Source organism: Lissotriton vulgaris, chromosome 8 (assembly GCF_964263255.1).
Source record: "Lissotriton vulgaris chromosome 8, aLisVul1.2, whole genome shotgun sequence".
NCBI lineage: Eukaryota > Metazoa > Chordata > Amphibia > Caudata > Salamandridae > Lissotriton > Lissotriton vulgaris.
This window is the reverse complement of record NC_141696.1, coordinates 1,537,047,008-1,537,060,421: the sequence shown is the minus strand read 5'-3', so window position 1 is coordinate 1,537,060,421 and position 13,414 is coordinate 1,537,047,008. Positions and strand designations below refer to the sequence as shown.

At 51.2% G+C, this 13,414-nt stretch overlaps 1 protein-coding gene across 1 annotated transcript in view; it reads right to left on the bottom strand.

Moving 5' to 3' along the window:
• LOC147700311 (uncharacterized) overlaps positions 1–13,414 on the bottom strand; it is a 382,768-nt gene that overhangs the window by 187,447 nt on the left and 181,907 nt on the right. Inside the window, 2 exon segments of the mRNA XM_086936303.1 lie at positions 7,575–8,101; positions 8,330–8,577. Of these exon segments, the coding sequence (XP_086792429.1) occupies positions 7,575–8,101; positions 8,330–8,577 (775 nt within the window).

The window sequence follows — 13,414 nt, the reverse complement described above, 5'->3', positions numbered from 1 at the left end:
TGCTTCTCCTTCCTTGCTCCGGCTACCTGGAATTCCCTCCCTCTTGCCATTCGTCTGTCTACCGATTATCGTTGCTTTCGAAATTCTCTAAAAACTTACCTGTTCCGTCTGGCGCATGGCTAGCGGCCCTGCCCCTGAATGTTCTCCTCCCACCCGGTCTCGAGCGCCAAGAAACCAATTGGTGTATGTGCGCGGTACCAAATCCTTTTTAATAATAATAATAATAATAATAATAATAATAACTGATTTCCAGGTTGCCGCCTTGCATATTTCCGACATTGGGATGTCATGCAAGAAAGCTACTGTAGCGGCCTTCCCTCTAGTGGAATGTGCTTTTGGAGACATCAACAAAGGTTTGCCTGCTAGCTGATAGGCCAACTTAATGCAAGAGACAATCCATCTGGAGATGGACCTCTTGGCCGCTGGAAAACCTGTTCTCACTGAGCCATAGTTCACAAACAGTTGGTCAGTTTTCCTAATCCCTTTAGTCTTTTCCAAATAAAACTAAAGTACTCTTTTAAGATCTAAGGAGTGAAGTGACCGCTCGGCTGGGGTCGTAGGATTTGGAAAAAAGGAAGGGAGGGAAATAGACTGATTTATATGAAAATCAGAGATGACCTTAGGCAAGAAAGATGGGTGAGCCCTTAGGACTACTCTGTTGTGGTGGAATATAGTATATGGTTCCTTCGCACAGAGCGCTTGTATCTCACTTACTCTGCGCGCAGAGGTAATCGCCACCAAAAAAGCTGCCTTCCAAGAGAGATGTTGTAAGGAAGCCTTGTGGATGGGCTAGAAAGGTGGAGACATTAACCTTGATAGAACTAGGTTCAATTCCCACGGAGGAGAAGGATTTCGCACAGGGGGATACACTTTCTTCAACCCCTGGAGGAAGTCCTTGACCACTGGAACCTGAAAGAAAGACATCTGATCAGGTGATTTTCTGTATGCTACAATAGCTGACAAATGCACTCTAATTGAAGTGTACTTTAAACCAGCAGTTGCGAGGGAAAGGAGGTATGGTAAGATGACGTCCTCCTGCCCCTTAGTCGGATCCAAATGATGATTTCTACACCACAAGTAAAACCTTTTCCACTTGAATGCTTAGGACGCTCTCGTGGACGGTCTCTTAGCCTCCTTTAAAATGTTCATGCATTCGGGAGGCAAGTTCAAATGTCCATATTGCAGGACCTCAGGAGCCATGCTGTTAGGTTCAATGATGGGAGGTTGGGATGCATTATCCTCCCGTTCATCTTGCTCAACAGGTCCGGCCTGCAAGGGAGCCGTTTGTGTGGACACACAGACAGATGTAGAAGGTCCGGATACCACCACTGCCGAGGCCAATCCGGAGCAATCAGGATCATTTCCATGTTCGACCTGAGAAGCTTGGAAACTACTCTCGGAATCAGGGGAGGAAACGCGTATGCGAACATCCCTGCCCAATCCAACAGTAGAGCGTTCCCCTGCGTCCCTGGCCTGTGGAACCTGGACGCGAAGGCGTGGCATTTGGTGTTTTCGTCGTCTGCAAACAAGTCTATGGATGGACGACCCCAGCAACGAAAAAGCTCTTCTACTACTTCGTCGCTTAGCACCCAGTCTGGCTGATCTTCGAAGTGCCTGCTGAGTGCATCTGCCTTGACTTTCAACTCGCCTGGAAGGTGCACTGCCACTACTGTGAGACCTCGAGAGAGAAGCCAATGCCAGATTGCCTGAGCCTCTCGAGATAGTGGGCGAGATCTTGTGCCTCCTTGTTTGTTCAGATAGAACATGGAGGTCGTATTGTCCGTCTGAACCAGGACTGAGTTGGATTTGATCGTTGGTAGGAAAGCTTTGAGAGCCAGGAATACCGCTCTGAGTTCCAGCATGTTGATGTGGTATGTCTGCTCCTGCGCAGACCACTGGCCTTGAATCTGAAGCGGACCCATGTGTGCTCCCCAGCCTTGCAGGGAGGCATCCGTCACTATAGACTGGGAAGGAATGGGTTGATGAAACGGCCCCCCCACCATCACATTCTTTCTCCGAGTCCACCATCTGATGGTCTCTTTTGTCGCCTGGGAAAGATTGATTCGATCTTCCCAGCGTCCTGTCGCTTGGTCCCACTGATCCTCCAGAGCCTGTTGTAGAGGACGCATTCTCAGCCTGGCGTTTGGGATGAGAAAAATGCAGGACGCCATAGAACCCAGTAGAGATGCTACTTGTCGGGCTGTTGGAAGCCGAGACTCTAGCAGAATCCCACATTTCTGTTTCATGGAAAAAAGTCTCTCCTCCGAAGGAAACGCTTTTCCCAAGCTTGTGTCCAGAACGGAGCCTAGGTAGTGGATGGACTGTGTAGGCCGCTGGACTGACTTCTCCAGGTTCACATGGAGGCCGAGTCTGTGTAGCTGGTGCAGGCACAGTTGCAGATCGTGCGTTACTTGTACCGGAGATGGACCTTTTAGGAGCCAGTCGTCCAGGTATGGGTAAATGAAGAGACCCTTCTTGTGAAGAAAAGCCGCCACCACTGCCATGCATTTGGTGAAGATTCGTGGTGCGGACTTGAGACCGAAGGGTAACACCTTGTACTGGTAGTGTTTGTTCCCTACGACAAACCGTAGGTACTTGCGATGTTGTTGCGCAATCGGGATGTGAAAGTACGCATCTTGCAGATCCACCGAACACATCCAATCTCCGGCTTGAAGATGTGGACATATTTGGTGAAGCGCTAACATGCAGAACTTTTCCTTGACGATGACTTTGTTTAATAGTCGTAGGTCGAGTATTGGTCTGAACTTGTCCTCCTGATCTTTTTTGGGGACAAGGAAATATCTGGAGTAAACTCCTTTTCCTCTTAGAGCGAGAGGAACCACTTTTATCGCTCTTTTTTGCAGCAGGATTTTCACCTCTCGTCGGAGCAAGCTTAGCTGGTGAGGGCAAGAGCTCTTTGGAGGGATGCTCTTTGGAAGAGCACGGAAACGTATCCTGTATCCATTGCGCAGTATATTCAGCACCCACTGATCTTTTGTGATGCTGACCCACTCTGCCAGGTGTTGTGAAGCACTTCCTCCCACTGGAGTGGGCAACGGCGTCAGAGGAAGCCTCTGTTCAGGCCTTTCCTCCTCTTGTGGTGTTGGAGGACTGTTGGTGACCTCCTCTACCTCTGCTGGGCTTGCCAAGGAACTGGGGTTTCCTTTGAGTTTTGTTTTGGGACCACTGAGTGGTTTGAACCCTCTGTTGAGCCCCTCTCCCCATGTTTGTCTTGAAGCGGTGCTTGAATTCCTTTTTCTTCTCCAAGCCCACCGCCTTCACCGTATCCAGCTCAGTCTTCATTCGGGTCATCTCTTCGTCCGCATGTTCTCCGAAGAGAGCGGAACCCGAAAAGGGAAGATTCAGAATCCGATGCTGAGCATCCGGTTTCAGACCTGTAAGGCACAACCAGGCCGATCTTCTGGCACAAACTCCATGGGAATAGGAATGAGCCGAAAGCACCGCCCCATCCGCGGCCGTGCTTATCATCTGATTCGCCACCAGACACCCCTCTGTAACAGTTTCTTCAAAGTCCTGCTGGTCCTCTTTTGGCAGCTTGGCTTTGAATCTTTCCATCGAGTCCCATAAGGCTCTGTCATATCGACCCAGAAGCGCAGCTGCACTAGCGACCTTAAGAGCGGAAGCAGCAGAGTTGCAAACCTTTCGACCCCAGGAGTCTTGAGTTTTGCTGTCCTTATCTGGCGGGACTGAAGACGAACCAGCAACCGCATGTGTCTTCCTCGCCGCTGCCACAATCACAGAGTCTGCTGGAGGGTCAGATTTTACAAACACCGGGTCAGAAGTCGCCGGTTTGTACTTCTTCTGAATGCGGGCCGGTACTGCTCTGATTGCTGCTGGGGTTAGGAAAACCTCCTTGACAGGGTCCATAATCCCCGGGACTAAAGGCAGCAGAGGTCCGGAGATGGCCTTCTTGTGTAAAGTTTCAAAAATGACTGTCGTTGTTACTTGAGGGACAGACATCTCGATGTTCAGTTTAAGCGCTCCTCTTTGCAGCACATCCAGATACGTGCCAATGTCATCCACTGGGGAGGACCTGGACGCAGGACTGTCCGTCAACGTCGGGGAGTAGTCCCTCTTGGACGATCTGGTAGAAGAGGTTGAAGAAGTAGACGGAGTACGTCGACGTCTACGGTGAGCACTGAGTCTCCGCTCCCGTGACCTTCTTGAACGCTCCTCCCGTCTAGGGGAGCGAGATCTGATCCGATCTTCTGTCCGAGGTTCCTTTCTAGGAGATCGGGATGTTCTGGGAGATCTGGCTGGTGATCTCACGGGCGATTTGCCCCTAGGAGAGCGAGACCATATCGGACTTTCCATTCGAGGTTCCCCTCTAGGAGATCGGGATCTTCTGGGCGCTTTGGTGGGTAGTCTCACAGGGGATTTGCGCCTGGGAGGGCTACGCCTGTCCCTCTCCTCCACCAGATCTTGGAGAGGAGACCTGTGGTGTGGGCTGGCATATTCCTGCATACGCTTGGTAGCCCCAGCATCTTGCCAATGGTCCAAAGATCTGTACCATCTAGGTGACAGCCTGATTCGCTCGGCCGACGGATCTGGTCGACGCTCAGGAGTTCTGTGTATAGGGCTTCTGGACCTTGAATGTTCAGTTGAGGAGCCAGAGGACCGATAAGATGAATGATGAGAAGCAGATTCCGTCACCATGATTGCATCTGAATGCCTCGACGTCGAGCGTTCTTTTCTCGCCGTCGAACGCCTTCGGGGAGTCGGAGGATCAAACAATCTCGACCCCGAATGTCCATGAGAGGATCTGTAGTCTCTCGACGTCGAGCGGCGATGAGTAGCCATCGACGGAGCCCTCTGCCTCGACGTCGAACGGCGATGACCGGCCGTCGACGGAGCTCTCTGCCTCAACGTCGAACGACGATGTCCTGTCGTCAACGGAAGCTTCTCTCTCGACGTCGAACGACGCTGTCCTGTCGTCGACGGAGCTTTCTGCCTCGATGTCGAACGGCGATGGTCGGCCGTCGACGGAGATCTCTGCCTCGACGTCGAATGCCTGTGCGACGACGGCGGAGGGGTATAGGGCACCCTTGACGCCGAGCGCTGATGCTGCACTGACGGAGACTGCGTCCTCGACGCCGACCGACGAGCTACTGTCGACGGCGGAGGGGTCTTGGTCCTCGACGCCGATCGCCGCTTCTTGGACGACGGCGGAGGGGTCACACTTCTCGACGCCGATCGTCGCCTGGTTGACGACAGCGAAGTGACCTCCCTCGACGCCGGTCGTCGCCTGGTTGATGACGGCGGAGGGGTAATGGATCTCGACGCCGACCGTCGCCCGGTTGACGGCGGCGGAGTAGCCTTCCTCGACGCCGATCGTCGCCCGGTTGACGACGGCGGAGGGGATTTCGACGACGGAGCTGGATCTTTCGACGTCGTCGACGTACCTGATCTCCTCGACGGAGAGCCCGCCGTCGACGGTAGTTTTGAAGAGGAAAACTCCACCTGTGGTTCTTCTCTCAGCGCCGAGCCCGACGCTGAAGTTGAAGGGTATGAAGACTTCTTTCTTGAAGATGTATGAGTCTTCTTGGAGCCCTTCCTCACTGAAGATCTTCCTCTTGAAGCCCTGTGAGCCAGGCCATAAATTTGAATCCTTTCCCTGTCTTTGAGAGTTCTTCCTGACAGGTTCTCACAATGTGGACAGGTGCCTGGATCATGATCTTCAGGCAGACAAAGGATACAGACGTCGTGGTTGTCTGATTTTGTCTTCTTGTTGCCACAAGAAGGACATTTACCAAAGAGTGAAGGCATTCTCAGAGGAACATGTTCACTAAACTGCTGAAAACAAGCAGTATCTTACTTGACTAGATGTAAAATGTCGAAGTAAGAGTAAAAGTTGTCAAAAAAGAAGTATTTTTCTGTCAAAAAAACAGAAAAATAGTGGAGCTGTGTAACCAGGGTCCTTCACTGAAGGAGCCCGAAATAACAACTGACCTAACTGTCACCCCTGGGGCATGATGGGATACAGGGGGTCATGAGTGCCTTAAAGGCACGGTGTCAGTTTATTGCTATTCAGCTACAGGTTAGCTTTTCAGTCTTTTTAGACTGTGTGTTTGCAATGCAGCCTTGGAGCTTCCTATGCTTCCAGTGAGTTATGAGAATTTCTACTGCTTTCTGAGCATTAAAACAATTTCTAAACAATCTTTGGTGTTGTTTCTCATGTTTCTAATGCTTATTATACATGTATGGTGGAAATTCTTCACAGCATATTTCAGCTCTAATGTGATTTGGCTGCTATTGCTTGTTTTTATATATATATTATTTATATATATATATGTATATATATATATATATGTGGGGCACATATAATATAGTGTTTCCGGGGTCCCGCGCATGGGCGTGAATATTCTAATGCTTATGACTATTGATGAGGATCCCCTGGAAGAGAATGACTTGTACCGGCGCACCGTGATGGTCTTTTTGGCCTGAATCCGGGATGCCAGAGACCTTAGTTTAAACTGACGTTCCTGTGACGGGAAGGTTTTTTCCTGAGCTGTATCCAGGACTGCTCCCAGGAAAATGAGGAGCTAGGAAGGCTGTAGGACAGACTTTTCCTGGTTGAGAGTGAGTCCCAGGTTTTCGAAGAGTTGCAGACAGGCGTCGGAGGACCTGCTCATGCCTGCGAAAGTAGGTGCCTTGACTAGCCAGTCGTCCAAGTACGGGAAGACTTGGTGATGGTGTTGGCGAAGGTATGCTGCCACCGGAGACAGGCATTTTGTAAAAATGCGTGGTGCCGATTTCAGCCCGAAGGGCAACACCCGGAACTGGTAGTGTTTGCCCGCCACAGCAAACCTGAGGAATTGTCTGTGGTTCTTGTGGATCGGTATGTGAAAGTAGGCGTCTTGGAGGTCTAAAGACACCATGAAGTCTTTCGCATTAAGGAGCTGCAGCACCTCCTGGATGGACACCATACGGAACAACTGTTTCTTGAGGTATCCATTGAGGTCTCTTAAGTCCAATATAGGTCTCCACTTTTTCTCCTTTTTCCTTATTAGGAAGAATCGAGATTAGAATCCTTTGCCCTTCTGAACCCTGGGGACTGTTTCAATAGCTCTTTTATGGAGCATTAGAGAGAGTTAATTTTGGAGGAAATGTAGATTTTTGTGGCTCATCGGACGTGGAGGATTCGAAGGTGGAGTTTCCACAAACTCCAAAGAATGTCCGAACTGGACTAGCTGAAGGACCCAGCGATCTGTTGTAATTTGTTGCCAAATGTGGAGGAAGGATGAGATTTTTCCTCCAACTGCGTAAGGTGGAGAAGAAGTGGAGGCCTGTGGGAGAAAGAGGTCATTGCCTTCTGGTTGTGTCTTTCTTCCCTCCTCGTCCACGAAAGGATGATTTGTTGTATGATGACTGATTTTGTTGCTGCTGCCTTTGTTGGTACTGGGGTTTGTACTGCTGGTTTGAGCCGTACAATGATTTGTACCCCTGATAGCTACCTCTCGAAGGTTGTCCTCTTCCTCCGGAGCCTCGAAAGGAAGTATTCCTGAACTGGAGAATACCCAGGGCTTTCGCGGTATCAGTATCTTTTTTGATACCTTGCAGCATCTCGTCTATCTGCTCCCCAAATAGTAGCTTGCCATCAAACGGCATGTCCAATATCTTGGCCTGCACTTCTGGCCGGAAAGACGTGGCTTTAAACCATCCTTGGCGCCTTAGGACCGCAGTCCCTGCCGGCTGTCGGAATCCTGTGGAGGCAATGTCCATCGCCACGTCGATTATCTCCGAGGCTGAACGTTCGCCTTCGAGGAGAATCTTTTTTGCCTCTTCCTTTTGGTCTTCTGAGATAGTTCCCAAATATGGGGCAATATCCGCCCACATCTGGCGGTTGTAGTGCCCTAACAAAGCTAAAGAGTTAGCCGCTCGTACTGTTAGGGCAGACATGGATGAAAAACGTTTGCCAATATTATCCAGTTTACGACCCTCCTTATCCGGTGGCGCAGACAACGCAGCTGATGGATCATTAGACTTACGCTGCACAGCCTGGGTAATGACAGAGTCTTGTTTTGTGTGAGCTGTAAGGCATGCTGGAGCTGTGTCTGGAGCCTTATACTTTTTGTCGAGCCTGAGTAGAAGTGGAGGTAAAGATGAAGGATTTTTCATTATTTTCACTCCCTGATCCCAAATATAATCAATAATGGGAATGGATCTTACAGCCTTTTTAAATGGCTCTTTAAAGTCCTACAGGAAGCAATCCTGAGGTTGTGTGGTCATTTCGATCTTGAATCTTGACGCAGCCCTTTCCAAGATGTTATGGAACCCTCCGATGTCTTCCGGAGGCGAGTCTGCCTACGCTTGGTTAGGGGAAGCCGGATCTGGAATTACATAATCATTCCGTTCGTCGTCCTGTAGTTCTCCTTCCTCTTGTTGTTCCTCCTCTTCTTGTGCTCCATCTTCTTCCTCATCAGAAGATGATAAAGGAGGTAAATAAGTAGTTTCTGGTTGGAGGACCAGCGGAGGCGGCCTAGTGCGAGGAGGAGGGGCAGGTGTCACAAGTGGTGGTGGTGGCACAACTGGAGGAGGCGGATTGGATGGAGACCGCTGTGAGAAATTGCAGATCCGTCACTATGGATGCTGGGAGACACACCATAGGTTGTGACGTTGGAGCAGGAGGAGGAGGCCGATATTCCTCCTGGAAATCCATTTCTTCCTGACCCAGGTCTTCACAGTCAGAACTTTCATGGATTTTAATGTGAAGTTCTGATGGGTTGGTTGCAGTTTGAAACATTGAGCCATCACCAGATTCCTCCGTGTCCAACAGATGAGCTGGTGGCAGTGGCTGGACTCTGCTTGGAGAAGTCAATTCTGGCGTTAGATTACGCTTAGTTATTCTGAAGTGTTTTTAAGAGTACTTCAATGGAGGTAATTGATGGTAATGTCGACGGCAGCGTCGTCGACGGTGTTTGCTTCGTCGACCGCAGCGTCGATGCTGGAGACGTCGTCGATGCTCAGTCGACGACCTCATCGACGCTGGTGTCGACGTCGATGGTCTCGTCGATGGCTTCATCGACGATGGAACTGTCGACGGAGTCTTCACTGTCGACGACGAGGGTCTCGTCGACGACGAAGAAGGCTTCATCGACGTCGATAGAGCTTTTGCCGTCGACGATGACTTTGGCTTTGTCGATGAGGAAGCGCTCATCAACGGTTTTTTAATTATAATAACAGATGGAATGGACCTACCCATCGACGACGAGGCTGAAGTAGTCGTCGACGTGGAGGAGAAGGACGATGCCATTGATGTGGAGATAGTTGTCGTCGACGTTGTCACAGCCATAAATGAAGACGTCATGAGAGGCTTTTTGAAAGTAGTATCCTGAAGAGAAACCTTCTCAGCCATGGCCTTTGAACGAGCCTCTGAAGACTTGGGCGTCTTCTTTTGAGGTGGCTCCAAAGATGGTATTGGGGATGACGTTCTAGGCCTTTTGGGAGAGGAATGAGTACTTTTAATGGAACACTCACTCTCCCCTGAAGAGACTACCTGGTCAAGTCAAGTCAAAGGATTTATATAGCGCACTACATACCCAGAGGGTCTCAAGGCGCTTAAGGAGGGGTGGGGAATTACTTGTCAAATATCCACGTTTTAAGTTGCTTTCTGAATGCTAGGTGGTTCTGGGTAAGGCGAAGGTAAGTGGGGAGTGAGTTCCAGGTTTTAGCTGCCAGGTAGGAGAAGGATCTACCTCCCATGGTGGTCTTGTTGATGCGAGGTACAGTGGCAAGGGCTTGGTTGGAAGAACGAAGCTGGCGGGAGGGGGTGTAGAAGGACAGTCGTGTGTTGAGGCATTCTGGTCCGATTTCGTAGAGTGCTTTGTGTGCGTGGGTTAGGAGCCGGAAAGTGATCCTCTTATTGACGGGAAGCCAGTGGAGGTTTTTCAGGTGGCCAGAGATATGTTCTTTACGCGGGATGTCTAATATGAGCCTGGCTGAGGCGTTTTGGATTCGTTGGAGTTTTTTCTGGAGTTTAGCGGTAGTCCCGGCGTAGAGGGTGTTTCCATAGTCCAGTCGGCTCGTGACCAGAGCGTGGGTGACCGTTTTCCTAGTTTCGGTGGGGATCCAACAAAATGTTTTTTTGAGCATGCGAAGGATGTTGAAGCAGGATGAGGAGACGGCGTTGACTTGTCTGTTCATTGAAAGTGAGGAATCCAGGATGACGCCCAGGTTCCGTGCGTGGTCTGTCGGGATGGGTGCTTTTCCAAGGGCTTCTGGCCACCAAGAGTCGTCCCATGCGGAGGGGGAGGTACCTAAGATGAGGACTTCTGTTTTATCAGAGTTCAGTTTCAGACGGCTGTGTTTCATCCATTCGGCTACTTCTTTTATTCCTTCGTGTAGGTTAGTTTTGGCCGTGCTAGGGTCATTGGTGAGTGATAGGATCAGTTGAGTGTCATCCGCGTAGGAGATGATGTTGAGGTTGTGTTGGCGGGCGATGGCCGCGAGGGGGCTCATGTATACGTTGAAAAGGGTGGGGCTGAGTGAAGATCCTTGTGGTACGCCGCAGATGACTTCAGTGGCCTCTGACTTGAATGGTGGGAGGCGGACTTTCTGGGTTCTTCCGGAGAGGAACGAGGTGATCCATTCCAGTGCTTTTCCTTGGATTCCGATGTTTCTGAGGCGCTGTAGAAGGGTGCTATGGCAGACTGTGTCGAAGGCTGCGGAGAGGTCGAGTAGGATGAGGGCGACTGTGTCTCCATTGTCCAGTAGAGTTCGAATGTCGTCTGTTGCTGCGATGAGGGCGGTCTCAGTGCTGTGTTTTGCTCGGAAGCCGGACTGAGAGGAGTCGAGGGATTTGTTGGCTTCGAGGAAGGCGGCGAGCTGGTTGTTGACAGCTTTCTCGATGACTTTGGCCGGGAATGGAAGGAGCGAGATGGGGCGGTAATTTTTGAGTTCGGTGGGGTCCGCTGTGGGTTTTTTCAGAAGGGCGCTGAGTTCAGCGTGTTTCCACCTTTCCGGGAAGGTGGCGGATTTGAAGGAGCAGTTGATGACGTCTCGGAGGTGCGGTGCTATGATGGAGTCTGCTTTGTTGAAGATGTGGTGAGGGCATGGGTCTGTGGGGGATCCTGAGTGGATGGAGTTCATCAGGCGGATGGTGTCCTCAGTGGAGATTGTGTTCCAGTCATTAAGGATGTTTGAGGGGGGTGAAGGTGCAGCAGATGGTTGGGTGGTTTGGTCTCCGGGTTGGTTGTCGAAGCTGTTGTGGATGTCTGCAATTTTGTTGTGGAAGAATGAGGCTAGGGAGTCGCAGAGTGCTTGAGAGGGGGTGATGTCGTTAGAGTTGGCCGAGGGATTGGTAAATTCCTTGACGATGTTGAAAAGTTCCTTGCTGTTGTGGGCGTTGTTATCTAGTCGTTCCTTGAAGGCGGTTTTCTTGGCCTTTCGGATCAGTTGATGGTGTATGCGGGTGGCGTTTTTGAAGGCGTCCTTGGTGCTGGTGGTTGGGTCTTTTTTCCAGGCCTTCTCAAGGGAGCGGCAGAGTTTCTTGGATTTTTTAAGATCATCGTTGAACCATGAGGCCTTCTTGCTGCCAAGTTTGCTTTGTCGTTTTTTTAGTGGTGCTAGGATGTCGGCGCTGTTGGATAGCCATAGGGTGAGGTTGGTGGCGGCTTGGTCGGGGTTTGAGGAGTGGGCTGGGGGGTTTAGAAGAAGCGATGAGGAGATCTGGTCGATGGTGATTTTGTTCCAGTTTCTTTGCAGAGTTGGTTGGGGGTGGTTGTTGGGTTTGGGCTTGTTGTAGGTAAAGTGAACGCAGCTGTGGTCAGTCCAGAGGAGATTCGTGGTGTGGCTGAAGGAGACATGATTGCTGGAGGTGAAGATAGGGTCGAGAGTGTGACCTGCGATGTGGGTGGGGGAAGTGACCAGTTGTTTAAGTCCGAGGTTGGCGAGGTTGTCCAGCAGGGTGGTGGAGTTGCGGTCGTTGTTCTTTTCAAGGTGAAAGTTGAGGTCTCCCAGAAGGATGTAATCTTTGGAGGGGAGCGCGTGTGGAGTGATGAAGTCCGTGATGTCCTCACTAAATTGAGCGCGGGGTCCTGGAGGCCTGTAAAGGAGGGTGCCTCTGAGTGTGGTCTTGGGGTCGATGTGGATCTGGAAGTGAAGGTGTTCAGAGTTGGCGAGGTTGACGTCAGAGCTGGTTGAGATTTGGATGGATTTCTTATGGACGATAGCGATTCCTCCTCCTGTGTGGCCGGTACGGTCCTTGCGTATGATCTTATAATCTTCTGGGATGGCAATGGTGATGTCTGGGGCGGAGGAGGCGTTCATCCATGTTTCAGTAAGGAAGGCGACGTCCGGAGAGATGGTGTCTATTAGATTCCATAGGTCAATGGCGTGCCTGTGGACCGATCGGGTGTTGAGCAAGATGCATTGTAGGTGGTTGGTGTCGGGAATCTGAGGTGAGATCGTAGCGGAGTGGTTGACGGTGCAGAAGAATTTGCAGGAGTAGCATGAGAAAGGTCCATGGGTGTGTCCAGGAGCGGCTTGGACGCAGTTGGGGGGACGGCCGGGGTTAAGGGCTAGGAGGGTGGAGGCATCGTAGGTAATGCGGGAGGGCTGGGCAATGTGAGGGCCAGGGGGTCTGGCGCTGGGCGCGGGCCAGGCGCGGACGGGCGCAGACGGGCTTACCTTTGGCGCACCTTCGGCGCGGCTGGGGCGCGAACGCTGCGCGTGAACGCTGCGCGCGGGACCTGCTGTCATATATGGATAGTGGAGGGGGAGGGGCGAGGGCGGCTCAGCTGGGAGGCGGGGCGGGTTGACTCGGACCACAACAACAAACAAAATGGCAGCGGAGCGCTGGGGGATAACGCGCAGGCACAGACAAAGTTACACTGGCAATTACAAATTAAAACAGAGCAAAAGCGGCAATGTAAATTGTAAACAGAGCACAAATGCGCCAAGCAAGGCAGATTGCAGGTAAATACAACGAGGCGCTGCACAACGATACCAGGTGTCGTCAAAGACACTGGGGAGCGACCACTCGGCTCGGGAGAGAAGAGCGAATCACAGCGTTATGAGGGAGCGGAGCGCTGGAAGTAGTCTGTGGGAGGGCGGCTCAGCTGGGAGGCGGGGCGGGTTGACTCGGACCACAACAACAAACAAAATGGCAGCGGAGCGCTGGGGGATAACGCGCAGGCACAGACAAAGTTACACTGGCAATTACAAATTAAAACAGAGCAAAAGCGGCAATGTAAATTGTAAACAGAGCACAAATGCGCCAAGCAAGGCAGATTGCAGGTAAATACAACGAGGCGCTGCACAACGATACCAGGTGTCGTCAAAGACACTGGGGAGCGACCACTTGTCCTTAATTCTCTGGAGCCAAAGCAGCAGGCATCCCTCTCTGTCCTTCAGAGTTTAAACTGAAAGAGTGCGGCAGACCTTGCAGTCCTTT